Source organism: Pipistrellus hanaki (genome assembly GCF_964339955.1).
Source record: "Pipistrellus hanaki genome assembly, chromosome: 12".
In the NCBI taxonomy this organism is placed as follows: Eukaryota; Metazoa; Chordata; class Mammalia; order Chiroptera; family Vespertilionidae; genus Pipistrellus; species Pipistrellus hanaki.
Genome location: NC_140514.1, coordinates 39,266,213 through 39,290,599, shown reverse-complemented (window position 1 = coordinate 39,290,599; position 24,387 = coordinate 39,266,213). Strand labels below are relative to the sequence as shown.

At 35.1% G+C, this 24,387-nt stretch overlaps 1 protein-coding gene across 8 annotated transcripts in view; it reads left to right on the top strand.

Moving 5' to 3' along the window:
• Positions 1-24,387, top strand: part of EXOC6B (exocyst complex component 6B) — a 470,364-nt gene that overhangs the window by 251,107 nt on the left and 194,870 nt on the right. For all 8 annotated transcript variants that reach the window (XM_084901284.1, XM_084901290.1, XM_084901283.1 and 5 more), the window contains 3 exons: positions 2,232-2,343; positions 9,241-9,375; positions 19,492-19,671. In XM_084901284.1, the coding sequence (XP_084757410.1) occupies positions 2,232-2,343; positions 9,241-9,375; positions 19,492-19,671 (427 nt within the window). The remainder of the gene's footprint in view (positions 1-2,231; positions 2,344-9,240; positions 9,376-19,491; positions 19,672-24,387) is intronic.

The window sequence follows — 24,387 nt, the reverse complement described above, 5'->3', positions numbered from 1 at the left end:
ATGATTTTGCTAATATGTCCTTAAGTATGTCTCTTTTCCATTTTCTTCTGTGATTCCTAGCTGCTTGATAAACCATTCAAATTTCATCATAACTTGAGTGAACTGAATGTGTCTCAGTTTTAATTAGTTTCAATTCTGTTTCTAAATGGCATTGCAGAAATCTTTTTCTTCCTAAGACCAACTTTAAAATCCCAAAGCTTCTATCCGGGGCCTTATCTGTGATCTTAACAGGATTTGAGCTGGGCTGGGTTTCAACTTTAGTTAGTTTTTGCTCTCCTTTGGATTGGTTTCAGTATAGGCCTGGATCCTAAATCTCTTGCAAAATTTGAAAGATTTCTCTTTGATTTCTAGCACTGCCTCCACCATATCTTATGTAACTGAGTTTTTATAGGAAAGAATTGTTGGGTCAGTTTGTTTATTTTTGTTTGGGGGCTTTTCCAAGATTCCAATCTGTATTATTAGTCCACACTCTTAAAGGTTGGACTGATTTTTCTCCATCCCACTAAAGCCTGTCAGCCTATGACTCTTACTCCCTCCTCTATCTGTACCCAGATTAGGTTTTGGCATAAGATATGAAAGTGGCGGGTAGTCTTTGCTCACCTTTCAAGGGCTTATTCCAGTTTGCAGTTTAGTTCATTTACACTTTGTTAACATTTAAGGAAAATATAGCTTTTTGCTTGGATCTAGGTTTCTTGTTGATAGTCTTGATCTTCTACATCATCTAAAAGTCGAACTTCTGCTAGTTCTTGTTAAAGCATAATAGAGATGTAATAAGCACAGATGCCATGACAGTGATTAATATCATGGTCGCCAGATTATTTTGGGCACCTGTGTTAATCATGATTATAGCAGCCTGTATTTATTCATAGCTCATATTACAATCAATGTGATGTAATTATGACTTTAATATGTGAAGACTGAACCACAAAACCATTTCGTTCATCATTGTGACCTGAATATTCTAACACAATGCCTAGTACCTTATATTTGTGGAATGAAGTATTTCATTTAAATAATCATTTTTGGGAAGGGTGGCAATGGGCCAGAAATTATTGGTCAATTAAATATATCTTTATATGGACCCTGTAAAAATATTTTTGTGTATCTCTTTTCCTAACTGGTTATGGCTTTTTATTTTCTAGTCTTATTTGTTTCTAATATTTTTCTCTTTGCAACATAGCATAACAATGTAGCTTGCCTATTATGTATTTAGAATTTTAAGATTTTTATTTCATCTGTAATAAGCCTCTGATTTCCTTCTGCAGAAAGAGAAATCAATGAGATACGATTTGTGACCATTGTCCATAAGCAATAAATTATTGACAAAGAAATGTTCACACATCTTTACTTACAGTTAGTTTCTGATGTGTATAAACAAGTATTATTACAGTAGTGACCTTGTTATTGAACAACTGTTTGTCTCAAAAGGATATCTTTTCCAGAAAGCATTCCTGGGTAAATGTTTTCAGGAGTTCACGAAGGATTGTATAGGTTTCAGATTTAGTCTGTTGGTTGCAAGACTGTTTTCTTTTAAAACTTGCACATAAAAATAGCTTTGGAATAATTTTCTTTGTTTAGTTTTTTTTTTTTTTATGAATACAAAATGTCTTTATTTATTGCCCTTGAATGGGATTTAAAACATATATGTAGAATTAAACTACTGACTTGAAACACTTATTTTGGAACCAGAGCAAAATATAAATGATAATACAGGAGGAGAGCTATCTTCTTTATCAGCTAATTGTGTAAGAGGTCTGCTGAGAGATCAGGTTGGAAAATTATAAATATTAATCTGTGAAGGAACTTGAAACTATAGGAGAAATAATGGTTTTAGGCTGAGGAATCATCCTGGGGAACTATTTATTCTGAGAGAGAGTATAGCATAGTGTTTAAAGGCTGTGGCCTTTAGAGCAAGATTGCCTATGTGAATCTACCCTCCCCCTTTTTTATTTGCTCTGTACTCACTGTGTGACCTTGAACAAGTTACTTAATTCCTCTGTGCCTTCATTTTCTCATCTGTAGAGATACTAATAAAACTTCTTCATGTTTATTGTGAAGATTAAGTAAATTTTAAATCATTAAAGTACTTAGAATAATTTCTGGCACATAATAAATGTTATTTGCTGCTGCTATTATTTAGTTATTATTACTATTATTATAAGCACCAATTTATTTGTTTGCAATATAATTCTGCTACCTAGTATGACTAACTATTGACACTTCTTTTTCAGCACAACTGAAATTGATGACATGATTAGAAAATCTACAAACCTGTTGCTGACCAGGACTCTGAGTAACTCTCTGCAGAATGTCATTAAAAGGAAAAATATTGGGCTAACTGAGGTAAAGCTGCTCTTAATGGAGATAGCCAAAGCAATATGTCAACAGATGTTATAAGCTGTGGGGTTTCTTTTTTTTTAATTTATCACAACTTTCCATATGGTTCATCATGCTCTTCCAGGTGGACCCCTAAAGGTGAAAGTGCAAAATCACTGTCTTGTGTTTTTCTTTGGTCATCCTGGAGAAGTCTATTATTAGTTTTTGAAAGTCACTTTTTCTCTCTCATTGTTATCACTACCTTAATTGATTTTCCTTTCTGAGGATGTTGGGTTAAATTTGTATTATTTGCTATTAATTATATAAACAAAATTGTTGGTTGGAGAATATATAATATTATCATGATCCTATCCAAATAAGTGGCCGTCCAAATACAAACATACAAGATGAGATCATATTTTTGTCTGCAGAAATCATTGATGCCACAGATATTGGTACTCATAGTCCTTGGTTAGTATTAGACTTAGCTTTAATTTGTGAAATACCTCATGTATGTGAATGGTATTTTACTCTTTATCAGCATGTAAGTGTGGATTTGGGTGGGGAAATGTGAGAGAAAGGCATTCATCACACTTCTGTGGAAGCTTATACAGTCTCAGAAAGAGAGGAGGGATATTGTACATATGTTGGGGACAGGATCTTGGCAAAATGAAGATTTGGAGTATTGGCATGAAGTCCTAAAATTTAGAAAGATGTGTAGTTTACTTTCTCTTGGACCTAGGATTGCATGGGAACCTCAACCTGCCATTTTATGGAATTTATAGTGCCAAAGTGAGTGCTTGGAGGAATTTTTATTTTCACAGGGAAAGAAAAGGCTGCTGGCCATCTGTTTTACCTGTAGCGGTAGAATAGTTAGAAAGGCAGTTGCTCTAGAAAAAATTGACATTTTCATATAGGTACTGTCAGGGATTATAGTGAAAGTTAGTAAATGGTTGATATTGATCCACAGGAAGCCAGCTGAACAAATACTTCTGCGGATGTGCTAAGATACAAAAATATTGTAATGTGGGATATAAGCAATGATGGAATTCTCCTTTAACAAACTTTTTTCTCCCCACAGTTGAATGCCGCATATGACATTATTTAGGATAGTTTTTTCATTTTGCAGAACTTCCTTTTTATTGTTCCTAGAGTAAAATTAGAGAAATTCAGAGTTTCTATTAGTAATTATTTCACATTATTTATGTTTTCATGATTAAAATGTGCCCCAGGAGACATGAATAAATGGCTAGTGCTTTGCATTTACCCTTTGTTTTTAATATAATTTAGAATGCTCACTGGCTCTAGCCTTTGTTATTTATCTCCCACACACCATTTGTCTCTAACCCCTGTGGTTAAATAGCAATGATATTGCTAATATTATGTTAAAATATTTTATACTGAAATTTTGTCAAATATAAGCTTTGTACTAGACCACTGAATTTGGAACCAGTAGTTCAAGTATTTTAGGTATTTTCCTTGGAGATGTTATAAAATCAGCAGTTAACATTCCTTTTTGTACTCTTGCAGGGGTGAAATGGAGATAAAAATTCCTTGAAGTCTTAGGGATCATATTTTTGTGAGTGAGAATCAAGGCTGCTATTTAGTTCTTTATCTTCTTGCAAATATAACAATAGAGAAGCACTGGTGGTGTGGGGAGCAGTGTGACTTCTATTTACTGGCTTTGAGTTCATCCTTTTGGAGAGAATTTCCCAATTCTCTGCTTTGGGAAATAAGATAATATCAATTCTAATATAGGTAGATATAAACACCCCAGAAGTATTGGGTCGGCAGCTAAGTAATTGCGGATTTTTTAAAGAAAATCAAAGACAATTTTTTCATGGAACTAAATAACTTTATTCTGTAATGTATTGCCCATTTTGATCAATGACCTTTTGCCATCTTTCAGGCAGCATCATAATCCCATGTTCAAAAAACTTCTGGTTTTTATTAGCAAAAAACTGAATCAGGTACGATTTGACATCATCATCATTATTGAAATTTTTACCATTCAAGGAGTTTTGTAAAGATCGAAACAAAAAGTAATCAGATGGTGCAAGGTCAGGACTATATGGTGGATGTGGCAAAACATCCCAACCAAGCTCCATTAATTTTTGCCGAGTGACCAAAGATGTGTGTGGCCTTGCATTGTCATGATGGAATACAACACCTTTTCGATTTGTCAATTCGGGCCGCTTTTCTTCAACTGCATTGTTTAATTTCGTTAGTTGTTCAATGTAGACATCAGAATTGATCGTTCGGTTGGGTGGTAAGAGTTCAAAGTAGACAATTCCTTTGTAATCCCACCAAACTGATAACAAAACCTTCTTTTGATGAATATCAGCTTTTGATGTTGTTTGAGTTGGTTCACCTGGCCTGCTCCACGATCTTTTCCGCTTGATATTGTTGTAAACAACCCATTTTTCATCGCCAGTTATCAGTTGTTTTAAAAATGGATCATTTTCATTACGTTTCTTTAGCAAATCGCAGCCGCTAATGCGTTGCATTAACTGTGATTCTTTCAGTTCGTGAGGAACCCATGTATCGAGTTTTTGAACATAGCCAAGTTGTTTTAAGTGATTTTCAATGCATGTATGTGATACATGAAGCTTCTCTGCAATCTCACGTGTTGTACTGTGACAGTCCGAATTGATTATTGCTTTGATTAGGGTGTCATCAACTTCAACTGGACGACCAGAGCGTCTTTCATCTTTGAGTGAAAAATCACCAGAACGAAATTTGGCAAACCAATTTTGACACTGCCGTTCTTTTAAGGCTTCGTCACCATAAACAGCACATAACTTTTTATGAGCTTGCGATGCGTTTTTCCCTTTGCGGAAATAAAAAAGCAAAATATGACGAAAATGTTCCTTTTGATTTTCCATTTTTCAACGAACGCCAAACAAAAACTACAAAACAGATCAAAAAACTTTTTTTACTGATTAATAGCTGAATAGCCAACTATCAAATACAAAATGTGTTTTACATTTGTACTATGTCTGCAAACCTAAAAATTCAACTGAAGCCATATATGTGTAAAACCCGCAATTACTTAGTTGCCGACCCAATAGTTTATAATTGGGGATAGAAAGTTGTTCTTGGAATGTAGTGCTTAGTTTTGAACTATTGAAGATGATGAAGTCATTTTCTTTTCTGGAGTTTGTCAAGAATATGACCATCTATCTGTCATCGTGGTTCAGGCTCCCCTGGGGTGTTTCATCAGAGCTGGAGAAGTGACTCCCACAGTCTGCTCTGTGCCCTTGCTCACTTGATTCTCTGCGATACTGGGAGAGACAGAAAATTGTTCTGCTGCTTCATGATTTTTAACCAAAGCAACTTTGGCCATTTAATTGTAAGAGGTGGTTGTTTGCAATATAGTGTTTGTTTTTTTTTGGATAATTCTCATAGAACTTTTACTTTATGTAAGACATAACTAATATCTAATCTGTTAGTTCCACATCCTTGGAACAATGTAAAGGACAGTGGTATATTTTTATAATAGAGTGGGAAGTAGGGGTTAAATATACCAAAGAAGTTCAAACTCTGATGGAAGATGATATCTGAAATTGCTTCGTTTCATCCTTACGTTAAAGATTACCCAAAGCATCTGGCTTCTCATTTGTGATAAATGCCCTTGTAAGGATTTTGGTTTGCTGTCATTCAGGAGAAGAGACACTTAGACCTCATTAACAGACAATATTCCCTTTGAAAATGACATGGTATCTACTGTAATCCTAGAGTGTTTTAATAGTCTATTCTATGCTTAGCAATGAAACATTTCAGAAGTGACTGACAGCCAATTGACATAATTCATTGTGATCTTTTGTGTTGACAGATCTTTAAAAAGTCATGGGAAATTACTACTGTACCCAGTGAAGCCGCCTCCTTTTTTTTTTTTTTTTTAAACTGACAATATCCTGTAAAACAAGACAATTTTCTCTTTGACTGCCACTGTTTTTTATTTCAATAACATGACACGATTTCTCATTATTAGGATTATTTTTGATAAGTAGAATGTGTTCTTGATAGGTAATGCTGACTTTAAAATAGAAATTCTTCAGTTCTCCAAATTAACCCGTACTTTTCTGACTTCCACATCAAGACAACCTTGGCAATAGTCACTTTCCCACTTAGGAAAAAGGATGATTAATTAAGGCTACTAAAATCTTTAAAAATTATTTTACTCCTCCTCAGAGGGACAAACATGATGAAAAGAAAAGGATGACAAATTGCTTATTTGGATGTATGTTTTTTCTAGAGCCCTCCAAAGCTAAAAAGACTGATGTTTGGGGTAATTTTATAGGAGATCATATCTGAGTCTAAAACTCGAAGTCTCCAAATTCAAGCCATGGAATGAGTGGAACGGGTCCAATGATGAATATGAACTTGTCTGATGAGTTGTGGGGAATAATACAGAGATCTAGTTCCAGTGTTGCCGTAACTTTTCATCTTTGTTGGAGCTGCATCTCTGAGTCTTTGCTCTTTATCATTACATTAAAAAGTATCTGTTTTTCTCGGATCTTCCAGCTTATTCTTAGGAGAGTGGAAGGTATCTTTTTCCTCAGTTCAATCTATTACTAAAGCATTGTCATTATGAGTTGACATAGATTTTTTTTTGAGAAAAACTATGTGCTGTGTGCTGTTGAGGTAAGGATTATAGTCCTATTCATATTTTTGTTTGCTATTTCATAGAAATATTATTTGACTGTAAAATAATTTAATACCTCTCTTCATCTTTAGTTCTAATTCCCCTTTGTGTCATCTACCCACTCTTGCCCCAGCTCACTATCTCCCTAGACAAAAAGAAGGACCAAGTCCATGTATTGTCTGGTACACCAATACTCCCCCTACTTTCTACAACCCTGCCACCAGAAAATAGTCTTATGAAAATGAAAATTTAAAGATGTAGCCTTGGCTGGTTTGGCTTAGTGGTTGAAGTACTGGCTTATAGACTGAAGGGTCCCGGGTTCCGTTATGGTCAATGGCACATACCTTGGTTGTAGGCTCCATCCCTGGCCCATGTCAAGGCACTTACAAGGGGCAACCAATCTATGTATCTCTTTCACATCAATATTTCTCTCTCTCTCGTCTCACACCCTTCTTTCCATTCTGTCTAAAGATCATTAAAAAAAATATCTTTTGGTGAGGATTACAAAAAAAAAAAAGAAGAAGAAGTTAAAGATGTAGAAGAGAGAGATACACAAAAAAGTTCCATTCTAATTTCTTTTTGTATTTTTTAAAATTTCTTTTAGACTCTGGGGACTATGAATAGTTTTCATAGTTGAAATAAGTAGTAGGTACTTATCCTTTTTTATTTTATTTTATTATTTTATTTTATTTTATTTTATTTTTTATTTTTGCATAGAGTAGAATCAAACCATGGAGAGTTCTAGTTGGTGGAAGACCCAGAGTTTACTTCAGCCTACTGTACTGACCCTGTAGCATGCCAGGGCTAGGGCTGCCAGCTCTGCTCTGCTCAAAGGCACTGTCATAAGTCATGTAGATGAGCTCATTTGAGACATAGTTCCATTTAGGTATATGATCTAGAGAAAATAATTTTATTTTTGTTATAATAAAATTAGAGGCCCATTGCACAAAGATTCATACAAGAAGAGGCCTTCCTTCGCCTGGCTTCACTCCTGGCCGCCCCAGAGCCTGGAAGTCATTGCTTCTGGCTAGAGTGCCACTCCTGTAGCTCCCCCCTCCCCCCCTTCATAGCAGGCATCATGTCCTACCTGCCGCTCCATGCCTGTATATGCAAATTAACCCACCAGCTTTATTGGGTCAATTTGCATACTCACTCCTGATTGGCTGATGGGCATCATGAAGGCACAGTCAATTTGCATATTTCTCTTTTATTAGTATAGATGGAACAAATAATTATTCCCGCTTAATTTATTTCTGTAGGTTGCTGGGAAGTTAATGTAAGAACATGAATTGCGAAGTGCTTTGCAAACTGTGTAGATAATAATAGTTATTCTTCCTATTCTCCCCTCAAAGTAATTAATAGATTACTTTAATCTTACTAGCACTATCTTCTTTAAGGTTCTTTAAAAAAAATATATTTTATTGATTTTTTTTTATGGAAAATAAGGGAGAGGGATAGAGAGTTAGAAACATCAATGAGAGAGAAACATCGATTAGCTGCCTCCTTCACCCTCCCTACTGGGTATGTGCTCACAATGAAGGTACATGCCCTTGACTGGAATTGAACTTGGGACCCTTGACTCTGCAGGCCGACACTATCTACTGAGCCAAATCGGTTAGGGCTAAGGTTCTTTTCTATAAGAAAAGAGAAATAGTATTAACTAAAAAATATGAAATTTTCACAATAACTCTGAGTTAGAAGTTATTAACATTTTACAGGTAAAAACACAGGCTTAGAGAAGTTAAGAAGTGTTCTTAAGATCAAGAATTTGTACATTATTAATCCTGTGGTTTCTCTGACTTTAGTGCCCATGTTTTTTCTTCCATAGACTAATATAATTTAATGTGCTGCAATCTAGTCCAACATCTCTCTGTTTATCATGCCTAATTTGGAAACTTTTTCTTGCCATTTCAATTATTCTTATTCTTTTAGTGGAGTTTATTTAATTTATTTGGCTGTTACTTAAGGCTAGGCATTATGCTAAACACTGTTAGTTTGTTTCTCTTAGTCTAGTCTTTTTTAAACAGAAGAAAACATGTGTTTAAAATAGAGTGACAAGAGCTCCTACAGAGAATAGGAGGAATTCAATATGTTCTGGGTAATCAGAGAAGACTTTATAGATGAAGTAGTACCCCTGCTTTAAAATGCCTTTTGTAGAAAGCAGATGGCCTCGGCCATCATGCCTTTTGTTTTTCTTGTACCAGCAGATTCATATTGAGCCATTCATTCTGAGGTGAATAGTCAAATGATTCATACATGTGCTTGCTATTTTCCAGCTTGTCCAGATTATTATCAATACAACACACTTGGAGAAATCCTGTAAGTTCTTGGAAGAATTCATCACCAATATCACTAATGTGCTTCCAGAGACAGTCCATACCAGCAAGCTGTATGGCACCACGACTTTTAAGGTGAGAGGCCCTGCAACAGGCAGGCATAGTCTGGGCTAGTCTACCTAGCATGTCTTTGTTTCTTCCAGGTTGCATAGCAATATGCTATCTTTTTATTCCTTTTTCCTATTTATTGGTACCTTTCCTTGAGAGTAGATTTAAGAGAAGAAATCAAATTTGATTCCCATTGCTTAGTACATTTTATGAAAGATAAAAATTGTTGGAATTATCTTCTCTTTTTCTGTTATAAGAAAAAAAAAAAATGAGGAAGATCCTGAATTCAATCTTGAGAAAGAACAAAGCAGGAGGCATCATGCTTCCCGATTTCAAATTATGTTACAAAGCTGTAGTAATCAAAACAGTTTAGTAGTGGCATAAAAATAGATACACAGGTCAATGGAACAACATAGAGAGCCCAGAACTAAACCCATGCATATAAGGTCAATTAATTTTCAACAAAGAAGCCAACATTCTAAGATGGGGAAAGGACAGTATCTTCAAGAAATGGTGTTGGCAAAACGGGACAGTCATATGCAAAAGGATGAAACTGGACTCCTATCTTACACCATACATAAAAATCAGCTTAAAATCGATTAGAGAGACTTCAATGTAAGGTTGAAACGAGGGAAGTTAGAGAAAAAAATATAGGGAGAAAGCTCCTTGATATTGGTTGTAGCAGTAATTTTCCATTTGACACCAAAAGCAAAAGTAAAGCAACAAAAGCAAAGATAGACAAGTGGTACTCCATCAAGCTAAAAAGCTGCTGCATAGTAAAGGAAATCATCAATAATATGAAAAAACAACTGATGGAAAGGGAGAGAATATTTGTAATTAATTTATATGACAATGGGTTGATATCCAAAATATATAAAGGACTTTTACCACTCAGCAGCGAAAAAAATTCAAACAACCCAATTAAATTATAGGCAGAGGAACTGAATAAACATTTTTCTAAAGACCATAGAAATGGCCAACAGGTAATTGTAAAAGCTGTTCAACATCACCACTCATCAAAGAAATGCAAATGAAAACCACAATGAGATAACACCTCACACCTGTTAGAATGGCTGTCATCAAAAAGAAGAGGTAACAAATGCTGCCAAGCATGTGGAGAAAACCCTTGCATACTGTTGGTGGGCCTGTTAACTTGTATAACCACTATGGAAAACAGTATGGAAATTTCTCAAGAAATTAAAAATATAACTATCATATCCCACAGTCTCACTTCTGGGTATATATTCAAAGACATAAAAAACATCTTCAAGAGCTATCTATACTTCCATTTTCACTGCAGAATTATTTCCGATAGTCAAGACATAGAAACAACCTAAGTGTCCATCAACATATGAGTGGGTAAAGAAAATGTGGTATATGTATACAAATAAATATTATTTAACCATGAAAAATAAGGAAAACCTGCTACTGTGACAACATAAGTGAACCTTGAGGCATTATGCTAAGTAAAATAAGCCAGACAGAGACTGAAAAATACTGCATAGTATCACTTATAAGTGGAATCTTTTTTAAAAAAAGTCTAATTTCAGACACAGAGAACAGAAAAGTTATTGCCAGGGACTGAGAGAAGTAGAAGTTGTTAAAAGGGTACAAACTTTCAGCTATAAGATGAATAAAGTTTGAGGATCTATTATAAAATGTGGTGAATATAGTTGATAATACTGTATTGTATAAATAAAATTTGATAAGAGAATAAAATAAAACAAAACATTTTCATTAAAAAAAAAAACTATGTGAGAAGATGAGTATATTGACTAACCAGATGTGGGTATTCCTTCACAATATATACTATATGTACAAGAGGCCCAATGCACAAAATTTGTTGTAGAGGCTCAGCCCTCACAGCCCCATGGCCTCGCCCATTGGTCATTCCAGAAGGTTGTTGCAGAAGGTCATTCTGCTGTCCAGTCTAGTTAGCATATTAGCTCTTTATTATATAGGATTAGGGTCCCAGTGCACAAATTCATATACCTTGAAAGGAACTGTGGGCTTTGAGGGTATGGTAGGCCCAGGGGCTGGTCTGGGCCCATCCTCCACGCCTCCACCAGGACCTTCCTGCTGTGGCCCTTGGTCCCTTGTCTACTGTCAGCTCTGCTCCAGCCACTGCTGCTTCCATGCGATGCCGTGGCGCATGAGAGCAAAGAATTTTAAGTAACCACCAGAGGCTCGCCCCGATGACAGTGACTGGTGCCTGCCTTGGTCTGGCACCTCTGCTCACCTGCTCCACCATCCCACTGCGACCAACGCCTGCCATGTTCCACAGGTGTCCCCTGGTGGTCAGCACACATCATAGTGACTGGTTGTTTGGTTGTTTTGCCATTTGGACTATTTGCATATTAGCCTTTTATTATATAGGATAGGGGTGTCGAACTCAATCAGAGAAGGGGCCAAAATCTAAAATCCAGCCTAAATCGCGGGCCGAATGGTTTACTGAACAGTCATAAACTGACAATGTCATAAACTGACAGCGGAGTGCAGTGATGACAGCGCGGTGCGGGCCACATTGCAAGGCCTGGCGGGCTGGATTTGGCCCGAGGGCCTTGTGTTTGACACATGTGATATAGGATATCAAATCACCACATGCCCATTTTATTTTAAAGAGCTTATAATTTTATATTCAGTAGTACCTCAATAAGACTGAAAAGGGATAAAGGATAAAAATGAGGTGGTCAACCACAAAATATTCTTTAGTAGGTCAGCTCTTAGATGGGTTACATGTTCAAGGTACGACCATGGCTTGTTTCAAATTACCTATAAAATTACTTACTACAAAGTTTATCATTCATCATATTATGTGTGTATCATTACTTATAAACTTTTCAATAACTTTTTATTATGTTAATATAGATACTCTTTTGGTGAGGAAAAAGCTTATTAATATAGAATCTGGTATGGCTCAGTGGTTGAGCATAGACCAATGTACCAGGAGGTTGATGGTTTGATTCCCAGTCAGAGCACATGCCCATGTTGCGGACTCAATCCCAGTTAGGGGGTGTGAAGGAAGCAGCCAATTAATGTTCCTCTCTTATCAATGTTCCAATCTCTCCCTCTTCCCTCCCCTCTATCTCAAAAATCAGTAAAAATATAAATAAAGAGCCCCTAAGAATGATTATGGAAATATGACAGAAGCTTTAAGAATGTCAGAATGACCCAATTACTCTTAAATATTAGCATTATTATGGAGCATGGGTAATATTGTATCCAAAATATATCCAGTGCTGGCTGGTGTGGCGAAGTGGTTAGAATGTCAGCACCCACACACAAGGGTCTTAGGTTTGATTCCTAGTCAAGGGCACATACCTGGGTTGCAGGTTCAATCCCCAGCCTCAGATGGGCATATACAGGAGGCAACCAATTGATGTGTCTGACAGTTTCTGTCTCTCTCTTTCTCTCCCCCACACCCTTCCTCCCTTCCTTCCTTCCCTTCGACTCTCTAAAAATCAATGGAAAAACAACCTCAGGTGAAGATTAACAATATATGTTTTCCCTTGATTTACTGTGAAAATCAAAATATCTCTAGGAGAGAAAATGTGTGTGTGTGTGGGGGGGGAAGGGTGGGGGAGTGGAAGGGGTGGGGGTGGAGTGGGGTGGTGGCTATAGTTAAGTGTTCAGCCGAGAATAAAGCATTAGAGAAAACGCAAGGATCATTTATACTTGTGTATATATGGGTAATATGTAATAGGTTCTTCTACTCTTCCCCTAACCTATCTCAATTTTTTTTTTATTTCAAGGGCTTTTTAGACTACGGTCAGATGTACTCTCAGAGAATTGCTTGTATATTTTGTTGTTGCTTTAGCATTAAAATCGCTGAGGGAAAATTAAAGGCAGACGGGAAGCCATAGGGGTTGAGCAGCCAGTTAAGTGCTTAGTAAAGGAGAGGTTCTGGAGACCATGAAAGGTCATGTCCACAGTGCTTATTGGAAACACGGGTTGCATAAAACACATTGAAAGTTTATTTTTACCAGGATCGTTTCAGACCAGCTAACTCAGAACTCAGTGTAAACATGGCAATTATAACAGCTACATGTTGTGTATTTTCCTAAGCTACTGTTTCCAGAAAACTTTCCCTTGCAGATGGAAATCTTTATGCTGAAAAGGGGCAAGAAGAATTAGAAGGTCTTTAAGGTATTTTCTTGCAGTGTTCCCTTTTGTTGCCATATGTGTCATAAGGAAGCTGGCATTCATTGTTTTCCTTATTCATCAGAATGTCTTCATTCCTTTATAAAACAGAATGAAGATATTTATTCACTTACTTCACCACAAATATTATTTGTATCCTTACTATGCAATAATGAAAAAAAGAATTCTTAGTCTTTAGAGTTTATAATCCACATGGACTACAGAGCCTGTAAGTTCTATACTCAACAACGTGAGAAGTAGTAGGATAATACAGTACAATAGATACATTAAATCCCTCATTGATTCTACAAGATTCTATAAAGCATCCACTACATACCAGGCAATTTATAGGTATGAACTAAATAAACAAGTATTATATGCCAGGTGATAAATGGGGATGCTAGTTCATAAACACACACACACACACAATCTAATTTAATGTCAGGGAATGGTAAGAAGTAGGAAGAAAAATAAGTGACCTGAATGAAATGAGAATGGAATCACTTGAATTTCTGTAGCATTTTGGTCAGAAGGAGCAGTACAATAATAGGCATTGGTGTATTCAAGGAGTATCAAGAAGGTCAGTCTGGCAGTGATGTGTCTATCATGGTAAGAGATAAGATAGGAGTCAGATAATTTTTAGCCTTGTAGGTCACAGAAAATATGTAAGATTTTATCCTGGAATGAAATTTGAGACCATTAGAAGATGGAAGTGATGGTGATAAACTGACATATATTGATGGGTAACATTGGTTACTGTGTGGAAAGCAAATACATTGTGGATCAGTAAGGTTGAGGAAGAGAGCCCAGTTTGGAGATTATTGCAGCAGTCTAGGTAAGAGATAGTGTTCACTGGAATTACAGTGGTGGGGATGGAAATGGGTAGAAATATTTCTAAAGGAAGAGATGGCAAGTTTATTGTTGGATTGAATATGGGGCTATAAGAGAAAGAGTAGAGTCTAAGATTTTTGAATGAAGCAAGTTTAGTTCAATGATTTAAAAAAATGAAACAGTAACCACAAAAAATTATCTGTACAATTAGAGGTAAAAGTAAAGAGAAGAAAGCAAGTATGATTAGTATTAGAATATTGTCTAAAATTATTCACAGATAGTTCAAATGAGAAAAAAAAGTATGAGCATTTAAAATGAGACTAAAAAGGAAGTTATAGGTCAACATCTCTTCCTCTTAACATTTCTTAGAAGGCCCCTCTATCAGTAATTGACAAGTATGAGAGGCAGAATATTAGTAAGGAGATAGTTGAACTGAATGGTACAATCAATCAACTGGGTCATGTTGAATACTTTATCTAAAAACAGTGTTTATTGTTTTTAGATAAAGTATTCATTTTTATGAATGCACATTTTTCTCAAGATATTAAGGACATTCACAAGACAGATTATGTTCTAGGTCAGTGGTCGGCAAACCGTGGCTCACAAGCCATATGCAGCTCTTTGCCCCTTGAGTGTGGCTCTTCCACAAAATACCACGTGCAGGTGTTCACATACAGTGCGATTGAAACTTCATGGCCCATGTGTAGAAGTTAATTTTTGGCCTGGGCGAGTCTATTTTGAAGAAGTGGTTCTAACGACGAGCCACACTCAATTGGCCAAAGAGCCACTTGTGCCTCGTGAGCTGCAGTTCTGATCACTGTTCTAGGTATTAATACACACCATTTTAATGAATAGAAATTTTAATGAATAGAAATCATACAAAGCTTGCTCTGAGACCACATAGAATTGAACTATGGAAATAATTAACAGAAAGATAGCAGAACATTCCCCAAATATTTGGAAATAACCAACAAACTTCAAAATAATACCTGGGTCAAGGAAAAAGTCTTAAGAGAAATTAAAAAGTATTTCCAATCAAATGAAAATAAAATTTTTCAAAATTTGTGGCATCAATGAAAACAGTGCTTAGAGAGAAATGAATAGCATTATTTGTTTATATTTGAAAAGAGTAAATTTTTAATATCAATCATCTAAGCTCCTACCTTAGGAATCTAGAAAAATAGAGCAAATTAAATGCAAATGAATCTTTAAAAAATGAAAAAAATTAGAGCAGAAATTAGAATGGAAAATCCAAAGAGAAAATTGGTGAAACTAAACACTGATTCTTAGAAAGATCCATAAAATTAAATCTTGAGTTAGGTTAAGAATAAAATGGAGAAGACACAAGTACTAATATAATAAATGAAAAAGGAGCCATCACTACTGATTTCATGCACATTAAAAGAATAATAAAGGAATATTGTGAATAACTCTATACCTATAGTTTGATAGTGATGAATAAATGTGCAGTGATGGATGTGCTAATTGATGTGGGAAATCCTGTTCCGATGTATACCTATATCTAATCCTTCCATTGTACATTCTAAGATATCTTACAATTTTCTCAATAATACCCTACTAAAGCTGAAAAAATTCTATCAGATATTTAAGGGGAAAATTACATCTTTTCTTTACAATGTTTTCTAGAAGTAGAGGCAATACTTCCTTACTCACCTGTTTGAGGCCAGGATTATGCTCATATCATCCAAACATTTCAAGAAAGGAAATCTACAAACCAATATCTCTTATGAATATAATGCAAAAGTACTCAGCAAAATATTAAAAAATCAAATTCAACATATATCAGAAGCAGACACAGTTGACGCTTGGAACAGTTGTGGGGGTTTTGGGTGGACCCCCTGCATAGTCGAAAATATGTGTTATAACTTTTGATTCACCAAAAATTTAACAACTAACAGCTTAATGTTGACCAGAAACTTTAAACATAAATAGTAAATTAACACATATTTTGTATGTTATATCTATTATTACAATGAAGTAAGCTAGATAAAGGAAAATGTTATTAAAATCATAAGGAAAAGAAAACATTTCTAGTATTTATTGGGGGGAAAAATTGACATTTAACTGGACCCAGACAGTTCAAGGGTCAACTGCACAGTACAACCAATTGGGATTTATTTCAACTGCAAAGCTCATTTAACATTCAGAAATCAATTAATATAATCCATCACATCAGTAGGCTAAAGAAGAAAAAATCAAACAATAATTTCAATAGATACAGAAAAAGCATTTGATAGTATCCAACATCTATTCATGCTAAAACCTTTCAACAAACTAGAGTGGAAATTTCCTAAACTTGAAAAAAACATCTTTACAAGTTGTATAGCTAACAATATACTTGGTAGTGAGAAACTAGAAGCTTTCCTCTAAAATCAGGAAGAAGGAAGGGATCCCATCTATTCAGCATCCAATATGACAGGAAACACAAGATCTACAGATATAGAAATAAAACTGACTTTGTTTGCAGATGACATGGTTGTCTATGTTGAAAATATGAAAGAATTGACAACAACAACAAAGAAAAAACTTTTCACAAACTCTACCAGAACTGATAACTGTATATTAACCTTGTCTTGTATCCCCAACCTTGCTATGTTCTACCAGAACTGATAAGTGAATATAGCAAGGTTGAGGATACAAGGTTAATATATAGAAGTCCTTTGCTTTCTTTCTTTCTTTCTTTCTTTCTTTCTTTCTTTTTTTTTAACTAGTAAACAACTAGAATTAGTCATTAAAACACAATATCATTTACATTACCATAAAAAAGAGAGAAATATGTATAACTCTAAAAACTAAGGTTTTTGTGAGGAAACCTATAAAACTGGTGAAAAGAAATCAAAGAAGAATGATCTAAATAAATGGAAATATGTCCCTTATTTATGGATAGGGAACACTCAATACTTTATCAAGGTATCAGTTCTTCCCAACTTGATCTACAGATTTGACACAATTGCAGTTCAAATTCCAGCAAATGTATATTGGAGAAAGGAGTCTTTTTAATAGGTGGTGTTAGAACATCTGGACATGCACATGGAAAAAAGGGAAAAAATGAATCTAGACAAAGATCTTACACTTTTCACAAAAATTAATTCAAAATGGATCACAGACTTACATGCAAACACAAAACTATAAAATGCCTAGAAAATCTTGGTGACCTTTCATTTGGCTATGACTTTTAGCTAAAACACCAAAAACATAATCCACCAAAGGTAATATTAAGTTGGACTTCATTAAATTGAAAACTTCTGCTCTGGAAAAGACTTTCTTAAGAGAATGAGAAGACAAGCCACAGTAAATATTTATAAAATGCATATCTAATAAAGAACTTACATCCAAAATATACAGAGAACTGGTAAAACTCAACAAAGAGTAAACAACCCAATTTGAAAATGGGCAAACGATCTGAATAGACACCTCATGAAAGAATGGAGAGCGAATTTTAAATTAAAACGAGATACCACTACACAACTATAGTAATCACCGACAGCACCAAATGCTGGAGCAACAGCAGCACTCAGTCATGCCATTTTGGAAAATGGTTGGTCAGTTTCTTACAAGGTTAAACATAGTTAGTCTCGCCGTGAAATCTACCAGTCATGCTCCTTGGTATTAACCAAGTGAGTTGAAAACTTAAGACACACAACTACTTACAGGTGAATGCTTAGAGAAGTTTTTTTCAGAGTTACCAAAACTTGAAACAACAATGATGTCCTTCCAGAAATGAATGGATAAACAAACTGTGACACATCCAGAGCATGGAATGTTGTTCAGTTAATGAAAACAAATGAACTATCAAGCTATGAAAAGACATGCAGGAAGCCTGAATGCACATTGCTAAATAAAAGAAGCCAATCTGAAAAGCTACTCTTGAACATCCTATTCAGTCATACACTATACCACATGATTCCAAGTATATGACACTCTGGAGAAGGCAAAGTTATATAGAAAGTTAGAAGATCAGTGGTTGCCAGGATTCAGGGGATGAGCTAGGGATGGATGAGTAGAGTTGAGTGGATTTTTAGGGCAGGAAAACTTCTTCATAATACTGTATGGTGAATACTTAATATTATGCATTTCTTAGAAGCCATAGAACTGTACAATATTGAGTAATCTCTAATTCAAAACTATGGACTTTAGTTAGTAATAAATTATCAATATTGGTTCTTCAATTGTAATAAATGTACCACACTAATGCAAGATGTTTTAATAGGGAAACAGTGGGAGGAAAATAAGGAGGCAGTATATGTGAATGCTCTGTACTTTCTGCTCAGTTTTCTTTAAGCCTAAATTTCTAAAATATGTTTATTAATGAGAAGAAAATAATTCGTAAAATGGGAATTCCAGGACAGTTGATTATCAAACAAGTTAATTGTCATGTTTGTAGATTATTATATAAATACTAGAGGGCCAGTGCATGAAATTCGTGCACTTGGGGGGTATCCCCCAGCCTGGTCGGTACCCTCTCACAGTGTGGGAGCCCTGCGATTGATTGCCCCAAAGAGGTAGGCTGGAGCCGGGGGTCCCGCCTCCGTGGCGGGCACAGGGCCATGGGAACCCCAGCTAAAGCCACACGGAGTGGCCGCCGGGCCCTGCCTCTGCTGTGTGTGCAGCTATCTTATGACAGCATGAGGGCATCACAGCGTGATGGCAGCAGGACCACTGAGGCTTTTATTAGTAAGATGTAAAGAACTAAGCACAGAAAGGTCCATGGAAACATTGTTCATATAAGTCAACATAATAAATGCCTATATTATAATATGTAAATGCACTGCAAAATTTGGACCATTAAAAAGGTGAAACTGGAGAGAGTGATATTACAGGAAGGGAGGATCTTGGAGTCCTAGAAGAGAAAGGGAATAGAATCTTGAGAGTGAGTGTAATTTTGAACAGAGATATGAAAGTGAAAATGTATGCATGTAGCTAAGGACAGTGCCAGTTTTTCTTTTTGGTGAAGCAAAAAAATTGCTTGTCCTACAGACACAAAATAGAACATATTTCACTGTGCTTTTGAAAAAATAAAAACTCATGGAATATTACTTAATATTCCCAATTCTATTATGTAGTGGATAGGTATGCGATGTTTCTAAGCAGAAATTTCTGCTATACTTATATTAAATGTCTGAGTGATTTTAAAAATGTCATATTTCACAGGATGCCAGACATGCAGCTGAAGAAGAGATTTATACCAACTTAAATCAGAAGATTGACCAGTTTCTCCAGCTGGCCGACTATGATTGGATGACAGGAGATTTGGGAAACAAAGCTAGTGACTACCTAGTAGACCTCATTGCCTTTCTACGTAGCACCTTTGCTGTATTCACACACCTGCCTGTAAGTGACAGTTGCTTTACTTTGTCCATTATATAGAAAAAGGTTCTCTTCAAATTGAGTTTGGTGAAGAATGTTTGTCTGTTTCTGGAAGTTCTTTATAAAAGCTCATCTATAATTATCATCCGTTAACAAGATTTAAAGATCTATTATTTTTTATTTACTTTTACATTTTGTTTATTTTGAAAATAGGCCCTAACATTATGTCTACTTATATTCCTTCTAACTTAAGGGTAATTAGTGCAAACACATAGTCAATGCCTTGGTGGAAATAGAAGAGAAATTTAGGAGTTAGGATTTCAGATATGTATTTTTTAGTCCTAGAATGTCCATTTATTTTTTTTTATAATATCAAGTTTTCTGCTAAGACTTTCCATCTTTTTATTTAATTTTTCTCTTTTCCTCAAGCTATGTAATCACAGTCATTTTAAAGTCATTGTTTATAAATACTAATGTATATTTTACCTACATATTGGTGGATTTCTTTCTGATCCCCCTTTTTTTTCTTGGTTATTGGTAACATTGCCCTATCTCTACTACTTTCTGGTTGACATAAAACTCTTGGTTTAAAATATGTAGAGGTTTTTGAGGTATCATCTCCCACCAGGTTTGGTTTACCTTTGTTTTTTTTTATTAAGTAGGTAGAATGGGTGGGTGAGTTGTGGTTTGAGCCTCATCATTTTCATCCAGTCATAGGCTGGATCAAGCTGGATTGCAGTTGTGTGTATCTTTGGTTTGCTCCTGTTGATAGAATGTGGTTCTTCAGTGCTTTTCATGAGAGCTTGGCAGGTCATTGTCTCTTCAGCACAAAGAAGATCATGGAAATTTCCTCTTTTCAGAGGAATCTTAATTACTTTAGCCTCCTCTTTTCTTCTTTGATTGTAGAATTTGCCAAATGTCTTGAGTTTTACTCAGATCGCCAATTGCCAACAGGAAAAAATGTGGTTGGAGACTGTGCATGTCAATTCACCACTCCCTCCAAAGCTTTCAGCTCTCACCTGAGATTCCCATGAATCCTCCCACTAGTGAGTCTTTTTCTCTGAAACACTGTAAGACTGGGGAATCTTACTTTGCTTTTCAGAAATTGGCTTAGACCCTTATTTTTCTCAGCTGTGCAGCTTTAGATTTCAGAAAGTGTCTTGTGGCGAGAACTGACTCTCAAATCTCCAATTTTGGGACCTCAGCTTCATAATAAAAGCAACAAAAATTCAGTGATATTTTTTTTCACCCCAGTAGCTATTCTCTACTGGACCTAACCAGATTTACAGTCTGTACCAATGCCTAGGTTTGGCAGATGCCTCCAGGTGCAGCCGCAGGTCCTCAGCTCACTTTGAAAAGGTTTGCCCTCTTTGTAAAGGTTTTATTTCCTTTAGTTCTTATTACTTCACAGTATTCTAATGCCTTAAAATATGTGTTTTTTCTAGTTTTTATTGCCTTTTCTAGTGCTCAGTGGGAGCATATGTCTGCAGAAAACTAGATGATTTTATTTAGCTTCATATTGATACCAAAGCAAGATAAAAGTAGCACAAAAGAGCAAACTAATCTCACAGTTATGGATAAAAAAATAAAATAGAGATTTAGCAAGTTAATTCCAAAGTGTTTTAAAAAAGGAATTTAGTATTGCTTTGTAGGATTTATTCTAGAAATGCAAGAATAGTTTGATATTTTAAAATAGAAAAAAATCAATTAATAAAATTTATAACATTAATACGTAGGTAGAGATAAAGTATATAAATCTTTACATTTTTCTAAAAAAGATATTTATTAACATTCAGCTTACATTCCTGATTAAAAACACAACTTACTAAAATATAAGCAGCGACTCTAGCTGGTGTGGCTCAGTTGGTTGGAGCATTGTCTCATAATTGAAAGGTGGTGGATTTGATTTCTGATTAGGGCACATATCCAGATTGCGAGTTCAGCTCTGTTCCTGGTCATAGCATGGGAGGCAACTAATCAATGTATCTCTCTCTTTCTCTCTTCTTTCCTCTCTCTAAAATCAATAAACATATCTTCAGGAGAGGACAAAAAGATACAAGCAATGTAATTTTTCAATAACATGATAAAGAACATCTATATGAATTTCATCAGTCATCATAGATTTACCAGTGTAACACTATAAACATTTATTTGCATTTATATCACAAGTATGGTGAAGATGCTTCTCACAACTTCTGTAGAACACATATTAAATAAGGTAAAAAAGAAGTAAATTATAATTATTTTAATGAATCATAATATTGTCATTAATTATAGATAGTCCAAGAAAATCAACTGAAAAATAATTAAGACCAATAAGATCTTCCTTGGTTAGATGGTCCACTTGAAAACAAATCAACTTCACTTATATTAGTGATACCTCATAGAAAATTTATTTGCTATTGGGACATAAGATATAAGATTTCTATGCATACACTTAACAAGTAATATGTGGGATTAATGTGAAGAACATGTCACAGAGTCATTTAAAAAAGACTTCATTATGCACAGAGTTCTAAAATGGAATATTTTATATCAGAGAGAGTTTTTCCAAAATTATTCTAATTACAGTGAATATCAAATGAATTTGATGGTAATCAGTATCATAACAACATAATTCTAAAATTCACTGGAGACAAACATGGACAATATTTGCCAAAGAAAAATGAAAAAATTAATGGGTGTGGTCTTTTTCTATTAAATATAGAAATATTATTGTAAACAAAAAATAATTTAAGTAATATACTTCTCACGCTGAAATAGACTGATAGATTAAAAATCAATAAGTAGTTCAAAGTATACTAGTATGCAAGAATTTTGTATATGATAAAGATGCATTCAGCAATTGTTGTTGCCACTACATCTTTTCATTTGGATGAAAAGAAGTTAAGTCACTATCTCATATATCAAAATGTATTCTAGATTAAATACATGTTTAAATTATTAAAAAGAAAGAAATTATTGGGAACCAATAAAAATATTAGCAAATATCTCTATAATCTGAAAGTGATTCATTATTATAATGATCACACCAAAAAGTGAAGTCATTAAGGAAAAGGTTAATAATTTGACTGCATAAAATGTTTTTAAAGTATCTAAAAGGAATTAATAAAGAAAGTAGAATGTAAGTTTATCCATAAAAGTAATTACAATAAATATTTATAAAGGTTAATGTCTGTAGTACATAACAATATAGCACATTATTTTAAATTTAAAAAAATAATTTGATGGGGAAATTTGCAAAAGTTATATTTAGACAGTCAGAAAGAAGAAAAAATAAAAGACTAATGATAACATGAACAAAATGTATAATTCTAGTAATAAAATATACATATTAATGTAGGGTATTTTTGCCTATTTGCCAGAAGTAAATAAGAAAATGATAACATTAAATATTTGTGAGAACTATTTCAGGAAATAGCTATTTTTATACATTGCTGATAGATGTGTTAATTGGTATTGTCTTCCTAGTGGTCAGTTTTTCAATATTCCTTAGAAATCTCTTAAATTTTTTTACTTGTTACCCTGCAATCCCACTTTTAGAAATCTGACTTAATGAAATAATCATGGGTGTATTACAAAATTCAGATATTAATATGTTCAACACAGTATTATCTTTTGTGTAGCAAAGCATTGGGAATAAAAAGTTTTGCAATAGATGTATTAGCTAAATCATTAGATTTTCACATAGTGTAATATTAATCATTTGTTAAATTAATGTAGAGGGATATTTATGTTAAAACATTTTAATTATTTCTTCATTGTAAAAGCAAATTGCAAATAGTATATACAATATTATCTCACTTCCATTAATATAGATATAGTCACATTAACCATCTATATTATATATAGTAAAAATCTATAATTATATACTTCCTGGTTTACTTGTATTTATCTCTGTGTAGCTTTTACTTTTTTCTTCTTCTGTATTTTAAAATATTTTCTCCATCTTGAAACAGTTGCTGCTTTTATAATCCTATTAGTGGCCTGGTGCATGAAATTCGTGCACAGGGGTGATGGGGTTGTCCCTCAGCCCAGCCTGCACCCTCTCCAATCTAGGGATCAGGTCTAAACTGGCAGTCGCACATAACTCTCACAATCCTGGACCTCTGGCTCCTAACTGCTCACCTGCCTGCCTGCCTGATCGCCCCTAACCACCCTGCCTGCTGCCTTCTCAGCCCCAACTGCTCCCCCTTGCTGGCCTGTTCACCCCCAACTGCCCCCCTGCTGGCCTGATTGCACCTAACTGTCCCCCACTGCCAGCCTGCTCACCACCAACTACCCCCCTCCCTCTTGCTGGCCTGCTCGCCCTTAACTGCTTCTGCCTCGGCCCCAGCACCATGACTTTGTCCAGAAGGACATCCAGAAGGTCCCAGTCTAATTAGCATATTACCCTTTGATTAGTATAGACAAGAGGCCTGATGCGCGAAGATTCGTGCAAGAATGGGCCTTCCTTCCCCTGGCTGATGGCACCGCCTTTGCTCCACCCCCGAGCAGCCTTTCTGCCCTCCCACACTGCCCAGAGGCTTGGAGTGGCTGGGGTGGTGTGGAAATTAACCAGCTTTGTTGGGTTAATTTGCATATTCACTCCCGATTGGCTGGTGGGTGTTGTGAAGGCATGGTCAATTAGCATGCTACTCTTTTATATGATGGGTGAAAGAAGGTGCTATTAAGATTCATTAATTTCTCTCTCAAGATTATTGTCTTTGATAGTTAATTTATATTAAAAAAAAGTTTACT